The sequence below is a fragment of the Phoca vitulina genome, unplaced genomic scaffold, assembly GCF_004348235.1.
Source record: "Phoca vitulina isolate PV1807 unplaced genomic scaffold, GSC_HSeal_1.0 scaffold5, whole genome shotgun sequence".
In the NCBI taxonomy this organism is placed as follows: Eukaryota; Metazoa; Chordata; class Mammalia; order Carnivora; family Phocidae; genus Phoca; species Phoca vitulina.
The window spans coordinates 66,001,619-66,020,064 of record NW_022589708.1 but is presented as its reverse complement, the minus strand read 5'-3'; the positions used below and the strand labels follow the sequence as shown (position 1 = coordinate 66,020,064).

At 35.0% G+C, this 18,446-nt stretch overlaps 1 protein-coding gene across 11 annotated transcripts in view; it reads left to right on the top strand.

The window, feature by feature from the left end:
• The window catches only part of NBEA (neurobeachin), a 696,015-nt gene that overhangs the window by 477,102 nt on the left and 200,467 nt on the right, over positions 1-18,446 (top strand). For 6 of the 11 annotated variants that reach the window (XM_032403196.1, XM_032403201.1, XM_032403198.1 and 3 more), the window contains 2 exons: positions 2,440-2,583; positions 6,105-6,137. In XM_032403196.1, the coding sequence (XP_032259087.1) occupies positions 2,440-2,583; positions 6,105-6,137 (177 nt within the window). The remainder of the gene's footprint in view (positions 1-2,439; positions 2,584-6,104; positions 6,138-18,446) is intronic. The other 5 variants (XM_032403205.1, XM_032403204.1, XM_032403202.1 and 2 more) reach the window with 1 other exon arrangement.

The window sequence follows — 18,446 nt, the reverse complement described above, 5'->3', positions numbered from 1 at the left end:
AATGCAAAGCTGGTAATGGGAGGATAAAAGGCCTTGCCCAGCCATGCCAAGGAGTTTAGATTTGGACTCCTAGCATATAAGCCTTGCATTGAGTGTTGTTGATTGGAAGGAAACATTATGCAGCAGGAAAATATCCTCCACTTATTTTTGCTTTGTAATAATCACTCTGACAAAAATGTGTGGGATGGTGTGAATAATGGAGCTATTGAAGACCTCCAGACCAAAAGAGTGGTGGCCTGAGCCTGGGCCATGGCAGTCACCTTACAGGATGACCCCTAGGTTTGTGGCTTAAGTAAGTGGGTTGATCAAAATTGGGGGGGGGGTGGAGAAGCAATAGATGATTCATTCAGTTAGGGACATGTGGACTTAGGAATATCCAGCTGCAGATGTCTAATAGCAATATGACTATAAAGACCTCAAGAGAGGCTTCTCAGTTATTAATGATTGGATTCACCTCTTTTGTTCTCAAATGATGCAAGCTCTGGGTTTCTCAAATTAAGTTACTACCCAAGAAGCAAACAAGTTATAAAGATAGCCACCCCCAGAAGGGTTCTGTTTTACTGGCTTTATATCATCAAGAAACCAAATAAAATTAAGATAAGGTTCTAGAGCATTCAGTAATCAGTCCTCAATCTTTTATTCCAGAAGTAAGAATCATCTGTGGGCCAGTGAAAGAAAGATACACATATAACCTATTTAATGCCCCTCACCTCCTACATAGCATTGAGTTGTAATAATACTGTTTGTTTCTGAAGTACTTATCAAAATATATATTTAACAATCTATTACTTTATGCGGTTATGCTATATATATATGTATATTTTTTTTTTAGCCATGCTTTCTAAATGCTATTATCCAGTAAGAGCTAGGATGACAGACCATAGCTCTGTGACAGTAACATTCTACAGTGCTTTTGTGACATCACTGTGTTCATCATGTGGTTTTTACTCCTATATGTGCTACTTTTGAGCCAACTTATTAATGTTTTAGCAAACAGAATTGGCTCTGCGTCACTGACAAAAAGAAGCGTGCAGGTTGCAATGAAAGAGGCGAACACGTTTGCAATGCAAGTGTTATGGCAGCTAGATGTACTTCCAAGAAAATAGTTGAGCAGATATCACAGACAGTAATGGACTGTCGGAAGTCCTATACTGGGCCTGGGAGAATGACCAAAAGTATTGTTAATTGTTAACTGGAGGGAATTTTGGCCAAAGGCATGGCAAGATTGGGAGAATGATTGCATATGTACACAGACAGACCCCTAATCAGTCCCTAGAACTGTGATACACCACCACCACACAGGAGTGATTTATTAGGCTCCCATTTTCAGGAATATATCCACCACACCTAATGAAATGTGTGGGTATTTTCCCAGGAAATGCTGCCTCCCTGAAACCTATATACTAATACTACAGCTAGAACGCACTAAATATTACATTTTCTTCCAGGCTGAATTCCAGCCTCAAGTGATATGAAATAAAGATATTTTTAGCTAAATATACAAATACATATAAATATATATATGTATGTATATATATATGTATATTATTTGCTGTTCAGATAATTTTAGAGTCATCATCACCTGCCAAAGCAGGTGGCTGAAGTGGCTATTCTTAAAATATTGAAATATAATGTTGAAATACAAATATTGAATTATATCTGTTAAGGAGTCAAATCCATGAGGGATTCAACTGCATTGTAATTTCTAACCTTTACACTGATTGACATGCTAATGCTGGGTCAGCTTTGGCTCTATTTCAGTTTTTCTGACTTACTTTGGTTTTGTATGTTTGGCCTTCTGTACTATTTTATCTAACAAAATAAGGCTATCAGTTTCAAAAAACATTATTGCTTTCACTGACTGTTAAGGAAATCGCTGCTGTGCGACACATTTGGTGTCCATCATTCCTAACTTCACCCGTTTGTAGCTTCCCAATCACAACCACTGTGCTCTTCAGATGTGGACACGTTCTTGTTTTCTTCACACTTATCTCGTCTGCTTTCAAAAATGATCTGATCAATTGATTTTCTAATTCACACAAAAGTATAATTGTGCAAAATTGTGTACTTTTTATGTATCAGAAAACCAAGTTTGTGGTAAGGTGCAGATTTTTTATAGAAAGTGGTGATCTTAGAGCCCCAAGACGTGGATTTGTAGTCTTTTCTCTACCACCGGCCAACTCCTACGTCCCTCAGTGAGGAATGAGATTTCTCAGCTTTTCTCCTCCTCTGTAAAAGAAGGGCAGATGATTGATTACACCCCCCTGTCTTTCTCAGTTATTTTGAACACCAAACAAGATAAAGAAGGTAAAAATGTTCTGTAATTGTAAACCCATACATAAATGCAGCATATAATTATAAGAAAGTAATAGGTTATTTTTAATACTAAAAGCCAAACAATCATAATAACCTAAATTGTTGTATTTCCTTTGTGATTAGGCACTGAAGAAGATGTGGTAAAGTCCAAGAAAGCCTTCAGAAGTCAAGCAATAGTGAATCAAAATGCAGAGACAGAACTTATGCTGGAAGGAGATGATGATGCAGTCAGTCTCCTGCAGGAGAAAGAAATCGACAATCTTGCAGGTAAACGTTTAAATATCTTTCTTCTATTTGTTGTAAGTAAGAAATACAAAGTTCCCAAATTTAAGATCTATCTCCTGGCGAATGAGTTGGTGCCAGTGGTTGGAACGATGCAGAATCATGTGAACATTAATAATTTACTTCATCTCACTTCTAGTATTGGAGAGAGGAAAGTACATATCAAACAAATATGTATTTTACTAATAATAAATGAATGGCTGCATCTACTTTCTTTGTAATGAGGAGCAACTTTTTAATATAGGAGAAATAGCATATAGCAGAAGTTGTCCCGTCTAACTGCCTAGATAATTGGAAGGGGAGACAGAATGATAGACTCATTGATTTACGAGTGACTCTAGCCTGCTAACAGCCATGAAGAATGGCCACGTCAGCCAGCAGACACTCGAATTTGCCATTTCTTCCCTGCTGCCACTCTTTGGAATGTCCCTGGTGTTTTTCTGTATACCCACACTGCTGATCTCCACCATTAGCAGACAGTTCTTGTTTTCACCTTGTCCTGGTGCTGATCTAATGTCAGGTGAGAGCAGTATCTGCAATGACCATGTGGGATATGGATATATGGATATATGCATTGGGCCATAACCTTATATGGGTTTTAAACCATCTATGAGAATCTGATGAAAACAGATTGCTTCATGAAGGTGCACATATAATTTTACACACAATTTCGGAGGGTTCACTGACCCCTGGAAACCAATCCATAGAACCATATCATAGATCTCAAGGTAAAAACTCCTGCTTTAGAGTCTCAAGAAGTGGCTGCGTCTTACCTCAATTCTGTATTTTCAGCCCGTACAACGTTGGGGTGGCAGATAGCAATAGAGAAGTGGACTTGTAGTCATCATTCGGTTTACAAAACAGCACTCCTGTTTCCAGAAGTTTGCTGAAAATTATCTGGCATGCTTTATGAAAGCCTCCAAAGATGTTTCTACCAGTTAGAGATTTCTCTTTTTATCAAAGAGATGTTCTTGTTAATTGTAAACTAGAGATGGCAACTTATTCTCCCTCTTCTAGAAAATGTTTCATAAGGTTACTCGAATGCCAGCTCCTGGATATACCTATGTCACTCACATTTCTGTATCATGAAAATTATTTGTCCTATTTAAAACTAATCCTAAGTCTATGAACAAATGTTTGCCTTGAATTCCTAAGTAAATGTTGAAGTTTTGGTTTTGTTGTTTTTGTAGTTTGTTTTAATAGTTCAGAGATTTTCTCTGAGGCCATTTGGAAATTTAAGCAAATGAAGTCTGTGATTTGCTTTTGCCCACAGATTTGTTTTCTCTTTTCCTGGTCTTATTCTTGATCCTAAAGTACTAAAGAAAATTTATAAACATGATTTGTGACCCTTTCAGATAATATGTTGTCTTTCCTCATCCACATATGCTAATAAATACGTTCAGTAATTATACAATTTAGTTTAGACTCTCTGGTCCTTAGTTCCCATTATAAAGGTAATTAATTAGTTGATACAAATTTGGCTGATATCCTGAAGTTTATTATAATAAGATCTGCCCCAAACTACCAGAGGCAAAATCCAATAAAGACTCATAACTTCTTTATATTTCTCTCCTTTGATGGTGGCTAGAGTAATTATTAGTATTAATTTATGCTTATAAGCAAAATTCCCAAAATAACATTAAGTTAAAATATCTAAAGAACAATGAAAGTATGCTTGCAGTAAATTATTTAAAAATCTAATTGTGTGGCTTTTGACCAATTCACTCTGTCAAGACTCCTCTAACTTCTGTCTTTTAAGCAGACTTTTCTTTGAGCAGATCCACTCCTATCCATTTCCACCTGGTTCTAATTCATGCTCTTTTTGCAGAATCTTTGTGTCTGATGAATTTTACAAACTGTCCTAAAATATTGATCCCCTCTCTAGTCTATAATGTTCCTCTTTAAAAGAGAAGCCCGCAAATGTGACTCTGAGCTTTGAATTCAGTAGAAAAGGAGGGGATGGATGTTTTGTGAAAGGAGAAGTAACGGTAACAGAAATAGTCTGCATAATATATAGGTATATATAGATTCATTCTGTAAATGCTGAGGCCTCTTTATTAGCTAGACTGGTGTGATGGTCACAATGTCACATAAAAATCATTTTAGGTGATTAACATAACAATAAAAAGAAGTTAATTACAAACCACTGTTCTTAGATTTTAAAAAATCAGCTGTTAATAAAATTTCAGACCACATAAATATGTAACTGTTTTGTTGTCTTTGTCTCAGAAATTAAAAGTTGTTAAAGGATAATGGCTGTCTTGTATGTAACTTATTGCTCTAAATAACCAAACAGTGCTAAGCTGCCTAGAGAAAAACTTCACGATCACAGGAGATGAGATCTAAGTCCACATTAAAATCCAGGAGATCCTAAAATCGGTGCACAAAATTAATATAATCTATACTTGGTGTCTGGAAGTATTATGTAAAATAACAAATGCCCATTTTCCACTTCTGAGATGAAAATTATGGGTTTATCCTTTCATGACTTAGTAATATGGCTTGCATATTAGTAATGTAAGAAATGTACCTTCAAAAATATACAAGTTTAAGAAAAGGTAAATAACAATAAAAAAGGAGGAAAAAATATATATACAAGTAATTAGAGTTCTTAGATTTAGATATTCTATGAATGAGGAACCATTTTTATAATATTAATGGTAAACCTAAATCTGCTGATTAGTATAATTCATTTTCCTGTTCTTACAAAGCCCTGTTTTGCTGACAAGCACACAGATGAGGAGACCATGCATTATAATTTGTCAATGTGCAATATTTCTTAATAGTCAAGTTAAATTCCAGGGGAAAAAAAAGATGCTAATTAGAAAAGAAAACTAAGGGAAAGTACTAATTTAGTTAATATTATATTTGGGATTTTAAAAGATAGGATCAGTTTCTGTTTATAAAAAGAAGAAAAGAGAAAGAAGAGTAGCTAGCATGTCTTACTAAGAACCAGGCAGTGTCTAAAGAGCTTTATATGCAGTAACCTATTTAATATTCACAGTAACTCTATGAGCTCGATACTATTATTACCCTAATTTTACAAATGAGGCTATAGAGACCAAGAGAGATTAAGTAGCTTGTGTAAGGTTAAGAAGTAAATAAAATAATGTATTTCCTTAAAAATACATAAGTTATGGTTTGAATTCAAATACACCAAATAGTATATTGAAATATGCATGTGTATATACTTAAAGATTCTTCTAAAATGATGTAAAAATAAGATCCTCAGCTTATACCTCAATTTTTACACTGGTTTTATTATACTATATTTAGAAGTCTATGAATATGCACAATAATTAATTTTAGTTTTATATATCTGTTCTCTAAAATCATTCTGGTAAGTTAAAAAAATCTGATAGAATGTTTTTAACACAATTTTATATAAATATTGACTCTTGTGTTTTTTCCCATTTGCTTTGGAGTTTTCTAGTTTTAATAAAGATAAAATCGTCCACCAAGTTCTGCAGACTTAAATGTCATACAATTTTCTGTTTCACTTTTAGTTCCCTTCCTTCCCAAGCTGTTCATCTCAAGAGGCAAGTTAAATGTGTGTGATTATTAATTACTCAATTTATTATGCACTGTAGCAAATGGCTAATATAATTATAATATAGAAGTATGCGAATGAATTAAGTAATTATTATATTAATAACACCTAGCTTAATTTATTTTAATTGCTTTTTTAGTTTGTAGTGATTCACCAAAGTGAATTAGCACCTAAGATTCCATACGTAACTAAAAATTTCAATTTACTAATTATATTGTTACTTAAAACACTGAAATTAATTAGTATAATGCAACTGTTTTTAATCTAAAATCCCAATGTATATTTTAATTTGAAACTCAGCTTGGCAAGTTATTTCTGCAAATAACTACTGAGTAACTAAAGTTTCAGATTAACGAAAATTTATGTGAAGTGACAAGTGAATGATTTAATTCAACTGATAGAACTGTGTCCCACTCATAAAATGTACCTCATTTTTTTTAGAGTGGTAGTTCTGTCACATATGCCAAGTGACAGTAGAAATATTTTCCATAACAGATTTGGAATTTGTCCAGATTTCTCTATTGTTACTTCCAAATATTCCTAATTTTGCCAAGTTAGGGAATTCTGAAATCATCATGGTGATGGTCCTTTATGGTTTATCAGTTCCGCAAATTATTAAAAACAAATTTTTTGTTTATATATGTAAGCTATTATTACCAATAATCCACCCATCCATTTAATGTCAAATAACTTGAAAGATTTTCCATAGGTTTACACCAATATCCAAACTTTTCTTTACCTGAAATATCCTTCACACATCTCTCTTCTACACCTTCCTTTATCACCTATCAAAATCTCTACCCATTTTTTATAACTATATTAAACACTTGATGAAGTATTCACTGGCCAGTTTTGTCACCCCATAACTTTCTTGTGGCAACAATTTTATTGAGGCATAACTCACACACCATACAATTGTCCCTTTTAAAGAGCACAATTTAATGATTTTTAGTATAGTCACAGTTATGCAACCATTATCACAATTTTAGAACATTTCATCACACCAAAAAAGAAACCTCTATACTCTTTAGCTATTCCACCCAATTTTCCCATGCCCCCTCCACAGCCCTAGAGGACCACTAATCTACTTTCTGTCTCCATAGATTTGACTATTCTGAACATTTCATATAAACATAATTGTATAATATGTAGTCTTTTGTGACTAACTTCTTTTACTTAGCATAATGTTTTCAAGACTCATCCATGTTATACCATGCATGTCCCTTTTTACGGTAAATAAATGGTGAATATCCATTGTATGGATATATCACATTTTGTTTGTCCATTCATTAATTGATGAACACTGGTGTGTGTCCACCTTTTTGCCACTGTGATTAATGCTGCTGTGAACATTCATGTACAACATTTTATGTCAACATATGTTTTCATTTCTCTTGAATATATACCTAGGCATGAAATTTCTGGGTCAAATAATAACTCTATTTTTATCTTTTTGAGGAACTGATAGACCATTTTCCAAAGTGGCTGCATCATTTTACATTCCCATCAGCAGTTTGTGAGGGTCCAATTTCTCCACATTCCTAATGCTGGTTATTATCTGTCTTTTTTATTATAGCCACTCTATAAAATTTTGATTGTACCATTCTTAAGATACTTATACAAGATGCCTTTCTGTATGTTTTCTCTTTCCTTTTAGACTATGAATTCCTTAAGTATTGTGACCATATCCCATGTACCTTTGAACCATGAGGAAATCTTCTAATACAATTACTAGTCCTAAAAATGTTCCCATTGAAAAAGTTAATGTAAGTTGAAATAAACTAGAGAGCTGAGATCATTATCTAGTTAATTTATACCAAAACCAAAAAAAAAACCAAAAATTTTGAGCTATTAAAATTAAGTATTTAAGGGCTTGGATTATCAGATCATCTGCTCATACTAATTGAATTATTTCAAATTACTCAACTAGTCACTTGACTTTCCAGGTAAGAACTAAATTAATCTTTCTTCCATTCCAGCTTCTTCTAATTGTATCATTTTAACTAAATGTCTCTTAAGGTTCCCATTTTAAAAGTCTGGATACCGATGTGACTCTTAACCAAAAAATATTTTCTCTATCACATGGAAAACATATTCCATAACCAAAGGATTACAGTGTTATTTTGAATATTTAAAAAAAGTAACTAGTATAGAAAACTAGCAACATGGGAAAGAAGTGTAGTATAAAACTTGGATTTTTTTTTTTAAAGATTTATTTATTTATTTATTTGAGAGAGAATGAGAGACAGAGAGCATGAGAGGGAGGAGGGTCAGAGGGAGAAGCAGACTCCCCGCTGAGCAGGGAGCCCGATGCGGGACTCGATCCCGGGACTCCAGGATCATGACCTGAGCCGAAGGCAGTCGCTTAACCAACTGAGCCACCCAGGCGCCCAAAACTTGGATATTTTTATATGGCTTTTTCCAAGTGGTAGATTTATAATCCTTTTCACACACACATACACACTATATACCACACACAAAGTCGAAAATCCAAAACTCAGAAAAAGTGCATTATGTGAATTTAAGAATGAAAAAATAGAGAAATAAGGAAGACATCTACTAAGAGAAACAGGATGTAATCAATAGGAGATTCTCCTAAGTGACTGTCAAAGCTTCCCTGCAGGACACACCTTTAATGCCCTAAAAAGTTCTCAGGTATACTTTCACTAATGTTAAGACAGCTATACCTTTTCAGACTGTTTTTCTTGTTCATTGGTCAAATTTTTTGTCTGTTTTCTGTTATCTTTATTCTACTAATTCAAAGTGAAAGCAGGGGCACCTGGGTGGCTCAGTCGGTTAAGCGTCTGCCTTCAGCTCAGGTCATGATCCCAGGGTCCTGGGATCGAGCCCCACATCGGGCTCCCTGCTCAGCCGGAAGCCTGCTTCTCCCTCTGCCTCCCTTCCTCCCCACCCCCCACACCCCCCCACTCATGCTCTGTCTCTGCATCTCTCTTTCTCAAATAAATAAATAAAATTGTCAAAAAAAACCACACAAAGTGAAAGCAGGTATCAAATAATTGGGGGGGGGGGGGGTGGAAACTTACTTAGAATTTGTTTTAAGGTTAACCATTCCTACCTCCCTAAATCTCTATTTACTGCATTCACACACTGATGTGCTTAGTCTTAACATCTATTAAATACTTAGGGTGCAGAACTCTGGGACTCAGAAACTGATAGAAAAAAGAATCATCAAGAGAATTAGGCCTGCTCCCACTACCTCTCAGTAACGTCAGTAACCAGGAAGTTAGAACATAAAATGTGTCCACCCTAATAAATGAAAGTCAACAATTAAGATGATCAGATAGATACTGTAGGCCTTCAAGTGTTCTCACTTAGAATGTCCAGATACCAGAGGCAAAGTTGTTTATATATAAATTGAATGTTACCTAAAAACTGAGCAAAGAAAGGAGGATAAAGCAAAATGTACAGCATATAAGAAGGAAGAACTCAAGATTCAAGAAAATTATAATAAAAATACAGGAACAGCAAAATTCTAAAAGCTGAGAGTTTTTCAGAGAAATACATTATTAAAAAAGAAAAACATGTGAACCTAAACACAGAAAAGTTTTATTATAGTTGTTTAATGGAATAAGAGAGTAAGTACTATAGAAGGAACAAGTTCAGTGTTACATAGATACAGATAAACTCATACTGAGATCATATCTGCTGAAGCCTAACTGCTCTGCAGTACAATTCAACTATGGTTAATGAACAGTCTTTCCCTAATAAAACTAGTATTTTTTACAAGATTTTTCCATACTTATTTTATGTAGTTTTAGTTACAGAATCTAACTAGAATTGAATCAATCTGAATTTTGTATTTAGAGGGAAAATGTCTTTTAAACATTCTGGATTCTCTAAAATGCATTTTGCTCGGTATTTTCCCCTTAATTTTTAAGCCCATGTGTATTTCAAGGGAAATTTAATCCATATGTCCCTGACTCACTCACACTTAACTCATCAAAATATTGTTTAGTAAAAACTATTTGATGTTGAAAAAGCCTTATGAGTCTTTATAAGTCTTTTTTCTCTCTCTTTGAATTAGGAAGTTGCTCTGCCAGTCATGAATAGTATACCCAAAGGGGTCACATTCAGCTTCAAACACAGTACTCACAGAGCTCTTGAAGACAACATTAACACATGCCCATTGCCTACAAAAACTAAAATATTTAAATTTCTAACAATTTTTTGATTCAGTTAAAGAGTTGTGAAAATAAACAAAAGCTTTACCTTGACTATCTAGCCTTTTTACTCTCTCCTCATTATTTTTACAATGTCCCCAAGGCCATTGTAGAGCCTGCAACATTTTGCTAGAATCCATATTTCGTTAGTTTCAAAAGTGTATGTCTCCTTCAACCATGTAGTCTGTAGGAACACTTTTAAGGTACTCTTCATCATAACACATCCCTGCTAACCAAACTATGTAGATTTAAAATATGATAAAAAGACAAATTCAACTATTATTTAGTAGACCATCAGCCATGATTCAGATCATATATAACATTCTTACATCTTTTCTTAAGAAGCCATCTTTGTTATGCTGCAAGTGTTTCACAAACCACAACAATGCCTATTCTTCCTAATACAGTGTTCTAGTTGAAACCCATTTTTATTTTTTACTTGCTTCTCTGTGCAGAGGATTTCCCATGAAGTAATTCCGCTAAGACTTATAGTTATACTTATTTTCAACCTGAAAAGCAGGAGTGATCAAGAACGGAGCTAACTTATCAGTACACCAGATCCCTCCTATATGCAGGGGACTAAACTCTCCTATGTTTCTTTTTTAAAAGTATGTGAATGAGCATATTAATCACCTACTGGAAATATACGGGTCACCTTATTTGTCACACTTGGAGGAAAAAAAAATGAGATAATAAAACTTTTCTTACTGCCAAACTGTGGATGCCGGCAACTTGGAGAAGAGGAAGAGATGAGTATTCATCATTGCACACTACCACACCTGTGAGGTCTCTGGTACTCTCTCCAAAAGACTTTGGCACTAATTCAAACATTATATAAAAACTGATTTCACCACTACATTTAGAGCCCTACCATACAGAAGGACAAATAAGTCTTTCTGCATAGTGCAAATATTTTATTTATTTGATTATTTTATTCCCATGGCTTGATGCTAGAGTCAGAGTAATAGCCTGCAGAATGTCCTTAAGCAGTCAGCACTAAGGAGTATTTACATGGCAATCAACTTAGAAGTAGTTATCACAGTAGAATCTGCTCTATCAGCCCAATAAATATAAGCGTAGAACATTTTATCAGCAAAAAAGAAGGGAAATTCAGACTGAGTTGCCTATCTAAATATTGTTAAGTATCCTTTTCCAGATAGAATGTTTAAGCAGTTTAGTTAATCAGAATATGACTGATTACAGGATGCCTGGCTGGTTCACTTAGTAGAGCATGGGACTCTTGATCTCTGGGTTGTGAATTTGAGCGCCACATTGGGTGTAGAGATTACTTAAAAATAAAATTAAAAAAAAAAAAGACTGATTGCAATGTTTTATGCTTTTTTTTTTTTTAAGATTTTATTTATGTATTTGACAGAGAGAGACACAGCGAAAGAGGGAACACAAGCAGGGGGAGTGGGAGAGGGAGAAGCAGGCTTCCCACCAAGCAGAGAGCCTAATGTGGGGCTCAATCCCAGGACCCTGGGATCATGACCTGAGCTGAAGGCAGACGCTTAACGACTGAGCCACCCAGGCGCCCCTGTTTTATGCTTTTTTAATCCAAAAGTTCTGTTGAATTTTTCCTTCATTTTAAATCACTAAAAAATAAATAAATAAAACTGCTAAGTATAGTTGTAGTGTTATTCCAGTTCAATTTGCATATAAAACAGGAATGTTAAGAACCAGATATCATAGAAAACTTTCTAAAAAAAATCTTGCATCTCAGTTTGGGCTAGGAGGACGAGTCTCAACTCACCAAACAGTTTTCAGGAGGAAAGCAAAATGAGCTTGCTAGGTAGTAAAGAGGTATGCGTGGATGGGCAAACAAAGCTGGGAGACATAATTTACATTTGTTGAAAGAAAACAATACTGCAGGTGATAACTTTGCAACTCTGAATTAGTATTATAGTTCATTTTAAGATGTGCAAATTAAGGTTCGGACATTAAGGTCTTTACTCATGATCACATCACAAGCAGAGAGGAGCTGAGATTTGTTAAACCTATTTTTCTGCTTTTGTTAAAGCCCTTGTTCATTCCACTATATCAGTGTTTGCTTGGTTTTTAATTCCAAGTTGCAACCCATTAGTGGGTAAACAAATAAACTACGTGGATCATTACCAGCATTATTTGTAAATGAAATGAATAAATTTAAATATAAAATGTCAAAATTCATTGCACACAGTAAAAATAAGAGCTGGAAAGACCTGCCAGGTCCTTATTCTCTGAGGCCAGATCCTTACTTGGTTGAGGTTGGATGTGGTTATCCAAGCAAAACAAGTGTCCATATTGAATATTTACTATATGCATGATATTATGGTGGATGTTTGGAGTAAAAAGACACATATGATTAAAGTTTCTGCTTCCAAGAAGGTTATAGTCTAGAGGAAAAACAGACAATGAAAAACAATAGCAACCTAGGTATACAAAGGAAACCACGATAACACAAAACAGGACCATTGACCCACCATGTGTACTCTGGAAAGCCTTCCTAGAATAGATATTTTCTATCTTGAGTCCAGAAACATAAGTAAAGGATTTAGAAAGATTTAAAGAGTTGTTGCAGACTGTGAAAAACATCATATACTAAAATACCACCTTCCCTGTGAAATAGTATCTCTAAATTATTCAGATAAAAGTATGAGGCAGGGAGTCTCTGAAGCTGAGACTAACAAGCTTGCTTGGGGGAGCTTTATGTGCCATGAGGAAATTGGATTTTTATCCTGAAGGCCATAATGAGACAATGAAGGATTTTAAGTATGGCAATGATAAGATCCAATTTATATATATATATATATATATATTTTTTTTTTTTTTTTTTTTTTTTTTTAAATCACTCAGGCCACTGTGTAGCTCAATGTTTTAGGATGCCCAAACTTGAGGTAAAAGGCTGTTGTCTGAACTAGAGGTGATGAGAGCCTGAACTAAATCTCAATTGGTGGTGGCAAGAAAGCAAAGGGGACAGCCTCAAAACAACACTAATATGTCAGGGACTATGATAAGGGGTTGGTTGTGTGGAGTAAGAATGAGGGGAATCTGGCCTGGGAGAAGGAATGATATAGGAACTATTAAATGTGTTTGAGAATGTGAAGACACAGGGTTTCAGGGGAGAGGAGAGTGAGGATGCTTGGTTCAGCTTGGTCAAATATAAAGGTTTGGAATTTGAGAGCCAAGCTGGACATGCAGTTTACAATTAAAACCACTGAAATCACCCAAGAAAAGTGAAAATATATAGGGAGAAGAGCAGCAGGCCAAAGTCAGAGCCCACCAAGGATACCAAGAAGGAAGTCAAGCAGTAAGAGAACAATAGTGACTAGTATGGTCTAGAAGTCAGGGAACTCTCGTTCAACATTTTTCAAACTGATATTCCTTGGAACACAGGTGTTTTGAAATATGTTAATGAGGGGGAAAAAGTATAGCTAAATGTGTTTAGAAAATTCTGGGTTTAAATATAAAATGTTACACAGGTTGGTGTTTTTTTAATTGATGGATAGACTTTTCCAAGCTTTTAACATATTAATTCATTTATATGAATTATGTATAATTTGGCCTAAGTAGAGGATGAGAGTGACACCAAAAGGAGTGAATAAGAGTGAGGAACTAAGAGGAAGAAACTGATGTCTAGAAGCTTAACAAAGGAGGGAAGGGACAAAGATAAAACAGTAACTAGGGGAGGCAGGATAAGTAGGACGAAATCCCAGGTAGAGTGAGTAACTGGTTGGAACAGGATGGAAGATACATTTTCTGAAATTGGAGAAAAAGAGGTATTGACAGAGGTGGAGGCAGAAAAGTCTTTAGATAGAGGAGGGCATCAAGATCAATGACAGATTTTCCTTTTTCTCCAAACTACGAAACCTTCATTTCTTATGCAGTCAGGATGGACAAATGTTCCTATGTGAATTTTCTAGCAAGGAGCTGTATATTTAACCCTCTTCACCGCATGAATACCGCTGCTCCACACACTGTAATACCTAAGCTTTAATCTTTGATTCCTTAAACATTCTTGAAACATCTCACATTCACAGCTATGGATGTGTTTTCTTTCCTTTTTTTTTTTTTTTTTAAGATTTTATTTACGTATTTGACAGAGAGAGAAGCACAAGCAGGGGGAGTGGCAGGCAGAGCAGGCAGAGGGAAAGGGAGGAGTAAGTTCCCTACTGAGCAGGGAGCCCCCGATGTGGGACTCAGTGCGGGGCTCCATTGCAGGACCATGGGATCATGACTGAGCCGGAGGCAGATGCTTCACCGACTGAGCCACCCAGGTGCCCACCAATTCATTTTATATATTCTCTGTATGTTTTATCATTTAAATTTTTCTGCAAGCTGATTATTATCCTATTATATATGTAAAACAAATATTCTTTCCCCTTCTCAATGAATATCTCTTTCCTTTTTCTCACTTCAAATGCCACAGCCATCATCCTGTCCCAACTACACCTACCCCCAAAAAATGCTGGATGGAAATCATCACAGTTCAGTGAATGTCTGTGGAATATTTTTCTGGCCGTCTCTTGTTGGGAGGCAGTACACGTAACAGTTAAATACCCTGACTTTGAAGTCAGACATTCAGGTCTGAATCTTGTCTCTACCATTTACTAGTTGTATGACCTTCCCTAAATTACTTCACCACTTAGTCTCATTTTCTATCTGTAAAATGGACACAATAGCAGTACCTCTCTCATAGGTCTGTTGTTATGAGGAAAAAGGGAGATCAATTCATGTAAAGTGCTTTAACAATCCTTAGCTACCTTTCCTCCCTTATGTCCTAATTATTCCTATGTATTTATCTTTACTATGTACTACAAGCTCTTGAGTAAAATTCATGTCTTATACTTTACTATATAGCTCTCTTAGTACCAAAAACAGTGAATAATTTTTGTTGATTACATGAATGAATGAATGAATGAATGCTGAGTTAAATATGTCTCTCTAAGCATTTAATTCACAAGGAGGGAACAACTTAGTAGGAACGATATGGCAGTTATAAAATTATGCCATTTAAAAAAATAATGGTATGCATGGGACCTAGCTAGATTGACCAATTACATTATAACTCTTGTCGGTTTTCAGCATCTTTTATTTATGTTTTCTCCAAAATGCAGTGTCTTTCATATTTTTAAAGAACAATTTGAAATCGATTCCAGAAAAATAGAAAGGATGTGATCTGTTAATGTAAGTGGCCTTTTTGCTATAACATACAAATGTGACATTGGTGTATATCATTTTCTATTTGCAATTCCATAAAAACAGATTGCATACTATGTGACAGATACTGTGTTAGATAAGAAGATAATGCCCCTTTCTGTAAGTAACCTATGCCAAATGAGAGAAAGAGACTTCTAAACACATATATTTAATATATTATAAGGCTGCTGTAAAGATGCACCCAGGAAACTATGGGAACATGAAGGCAAGACACTTACTCCAACCAAGGGATACAGAGAGTACTTCCTAGTCCAATAGATTTAAATCATCTCCTCTGGTTTATTCAATCATCTAGTCTAGTAGGAATTTACTCTTCTCAATCATTAAATGATATCCTAGTGCCATAAAAGAGTCACTACCCTTCCAAAAAGTGAAAAATGTATTCCATATGTTGAACTAAATGTGATATAACTAGAAACACAAATCTCATCTGGAACACCTATTGAATCAAAAGGCAGAACAAATTATCACAATGGACATTAAAACTATCACTGTTTTGAGGATATTTTTGTGCTAAAAAACTCAGTTATATTTTACTTAGACTATATATGCTTTGTAAGCTTTTTTCCCTATAAAATCATTCATTACCTTTGTAGAAAATGCACTAGGTTTGTTGATTTATATTTAACATAAGATTATCTGTTCTACAAATAAATTGGAAAACCTAAATGTTAAGTTAAAATTAGAGCCTATCAGATTATCTCTTGGTAGTTTTAAAAATTATTTGTTATAAGCACATTAAATAAGGTAAGATGTTAGATAATATTAATGCAAAAATAAGTGTTCTACCATGATGAACGGATATTTTGTTAAAATGCAGTCTTCAGTTGCTCTTATATAGAAGGTTCCACTCTTCTGTTTCTGTTTCAGACTGTGTTGAGTTTTACCCAGAGGTAGGTTTACTCGGATCTGAAAACATTGATGTGGTTCTTAAACACTTGTCTCATTTTGTACAGTAATCATCTAAGGAAACCAGTGCACTATGGAGATGATTGGTTATTGTGCATCTCAATCTAAAGATAGATTATGTTTAAAAAGTCACCAAAGAGCATAAAGAAGTCTCTTGGGCACAGTGAGTTTGTATAAAATTTGGGTATGTAGGGATGCCTGGGGGCTCAGTTGGTTAGGTGTCTGCCTTCAGCTCAGGTCATGATCCCAGGGTCCTGGGATCCAGTGCTGCATCAGGCTCCTTGCTCAGTGGGGAGCCTGCTTCTCCCTCCACTTGCTGCTCTCCCTGCTTGTGCTCGCGCAAGCACTCTCTCTCTCTGACAAATAAGTAAATAAAAATCTATTAAAAAATTGGGGTTTGTAATGGATTGTGTGTGTGTGTGTGTTAGGGTGGGAGGGAATAATGCTGGAAGTTAAATTCATAATTCTTGAGCTATGTATTCTATTTGTTGTTCTATTAGTTTTTTGACTCAAGCATAAACATAACATAAACTCAAGCATAAACTACTTTCATGCAAGAAGTTTTTGAAAACCTCAAAGGACTATTATTCTGGTAGTATATTTGGTCCACTATCAATATTCTCTGTACATAAAGAAAAGAGTCATTGTCTAGAAATTTTGTTACTATACTTTCTTTTTTCTTGGGGCATTTCAAATGCCTGAAATCCAGGGAACTATCCTGGATGACAGAAATCTCAGATCTTCTGCAACATTTCTCCCACTTCCTTCTCCCCCAGGCACACACAAACACCTCCATTTTCTTTGTGCCTAAAGCTTTCCTAGACTTTCAAAACAAAGTTCCAACTTTTTCGTATTCTTCATTGGTTTCTTTTTAAGTTGTTTTGAGATTAAAGCATGTTATTCTTTTAATTCTATGGGAGAAATATTTTCTTTATTTTTTAAGATTTTTTATTCATTTGAGAGAGCAGAAGCAAGAGTACAAGCAGGGGATAGGGTCAGAGGGAGAAGGAAAAACAGGACGCAGGGCTTATCTCAGGACCCTGGGGTCATGACCTGAGCCAAAGGCAGACACTTAACCAACTGAGTCACCTAGGCATCCCAAGAAATGTTTTCTTTAAATTATATTGCCATACTTAGAAATGATAGAAGTCCAATGGAGGTAGATACTTTACATATGTTCAGTCACTCATGCTAGGAGTAATTTTCCTACAAATTGTATCACAGTATAGAAATAATTGTAAGAATTATTTCTTCATTATATTTTTGTTTAAAAATTTTTTGAATGATATACTTTTGCACTAAACACAAAGGATTTCAGATTAAATAATGTCAGGATTTTAAGTTTAATAATTTATAAAGATTAGTCAATGTTTATTATTCCCAAATAATTGTCTTTTAAGTGTTTCTGAAGCAAATTGAGCATGTGGTTTCGAAGTAATTGAGGTCAGAGAAAATCTATATAGTTAATAAAACTTTTATTAGTATTAAACTAAGTTTAGAAAGTATTCAAGTGATTCTAAAATACATTGTAACTTCATGTACACTAAATATAGTTTTGGCCAATTGAAATTCATCAAATAATTGTAATGATGCCAATTTTAATTAAACTTCAACTCTGTCCCTGTATACTCTTTGTTGTACTTTATATTGAAACTCATAAAAATCTTAGCCTTGTTTGAAAATGTAATTGCCGTAATTGTCTGTTAATACCTAGAATGTTATTGACACCCCTAAAAATGACTAATTTCTGTATGTAAGAAAAAGAAAAGCAGTCCTTGACCTCTGGAAACTAGCCTGACCCTTATAAGGAAGCTCGTATTGTCAGGAGCTAGCCTGGAGCTCACAGCTAGGCCTTGATGTTCTCCTGTTAGTCATAAACAACCTCCCAGAACACCAGGATCAGACAAGGTCTCGTGATGATGATGTGAGGCAAAAAAACAACTATAATTTAGTGGAAGCATAGACAAAAGCAAGGTTACTCTGCAGACCACCTGAATACTGAACATCCC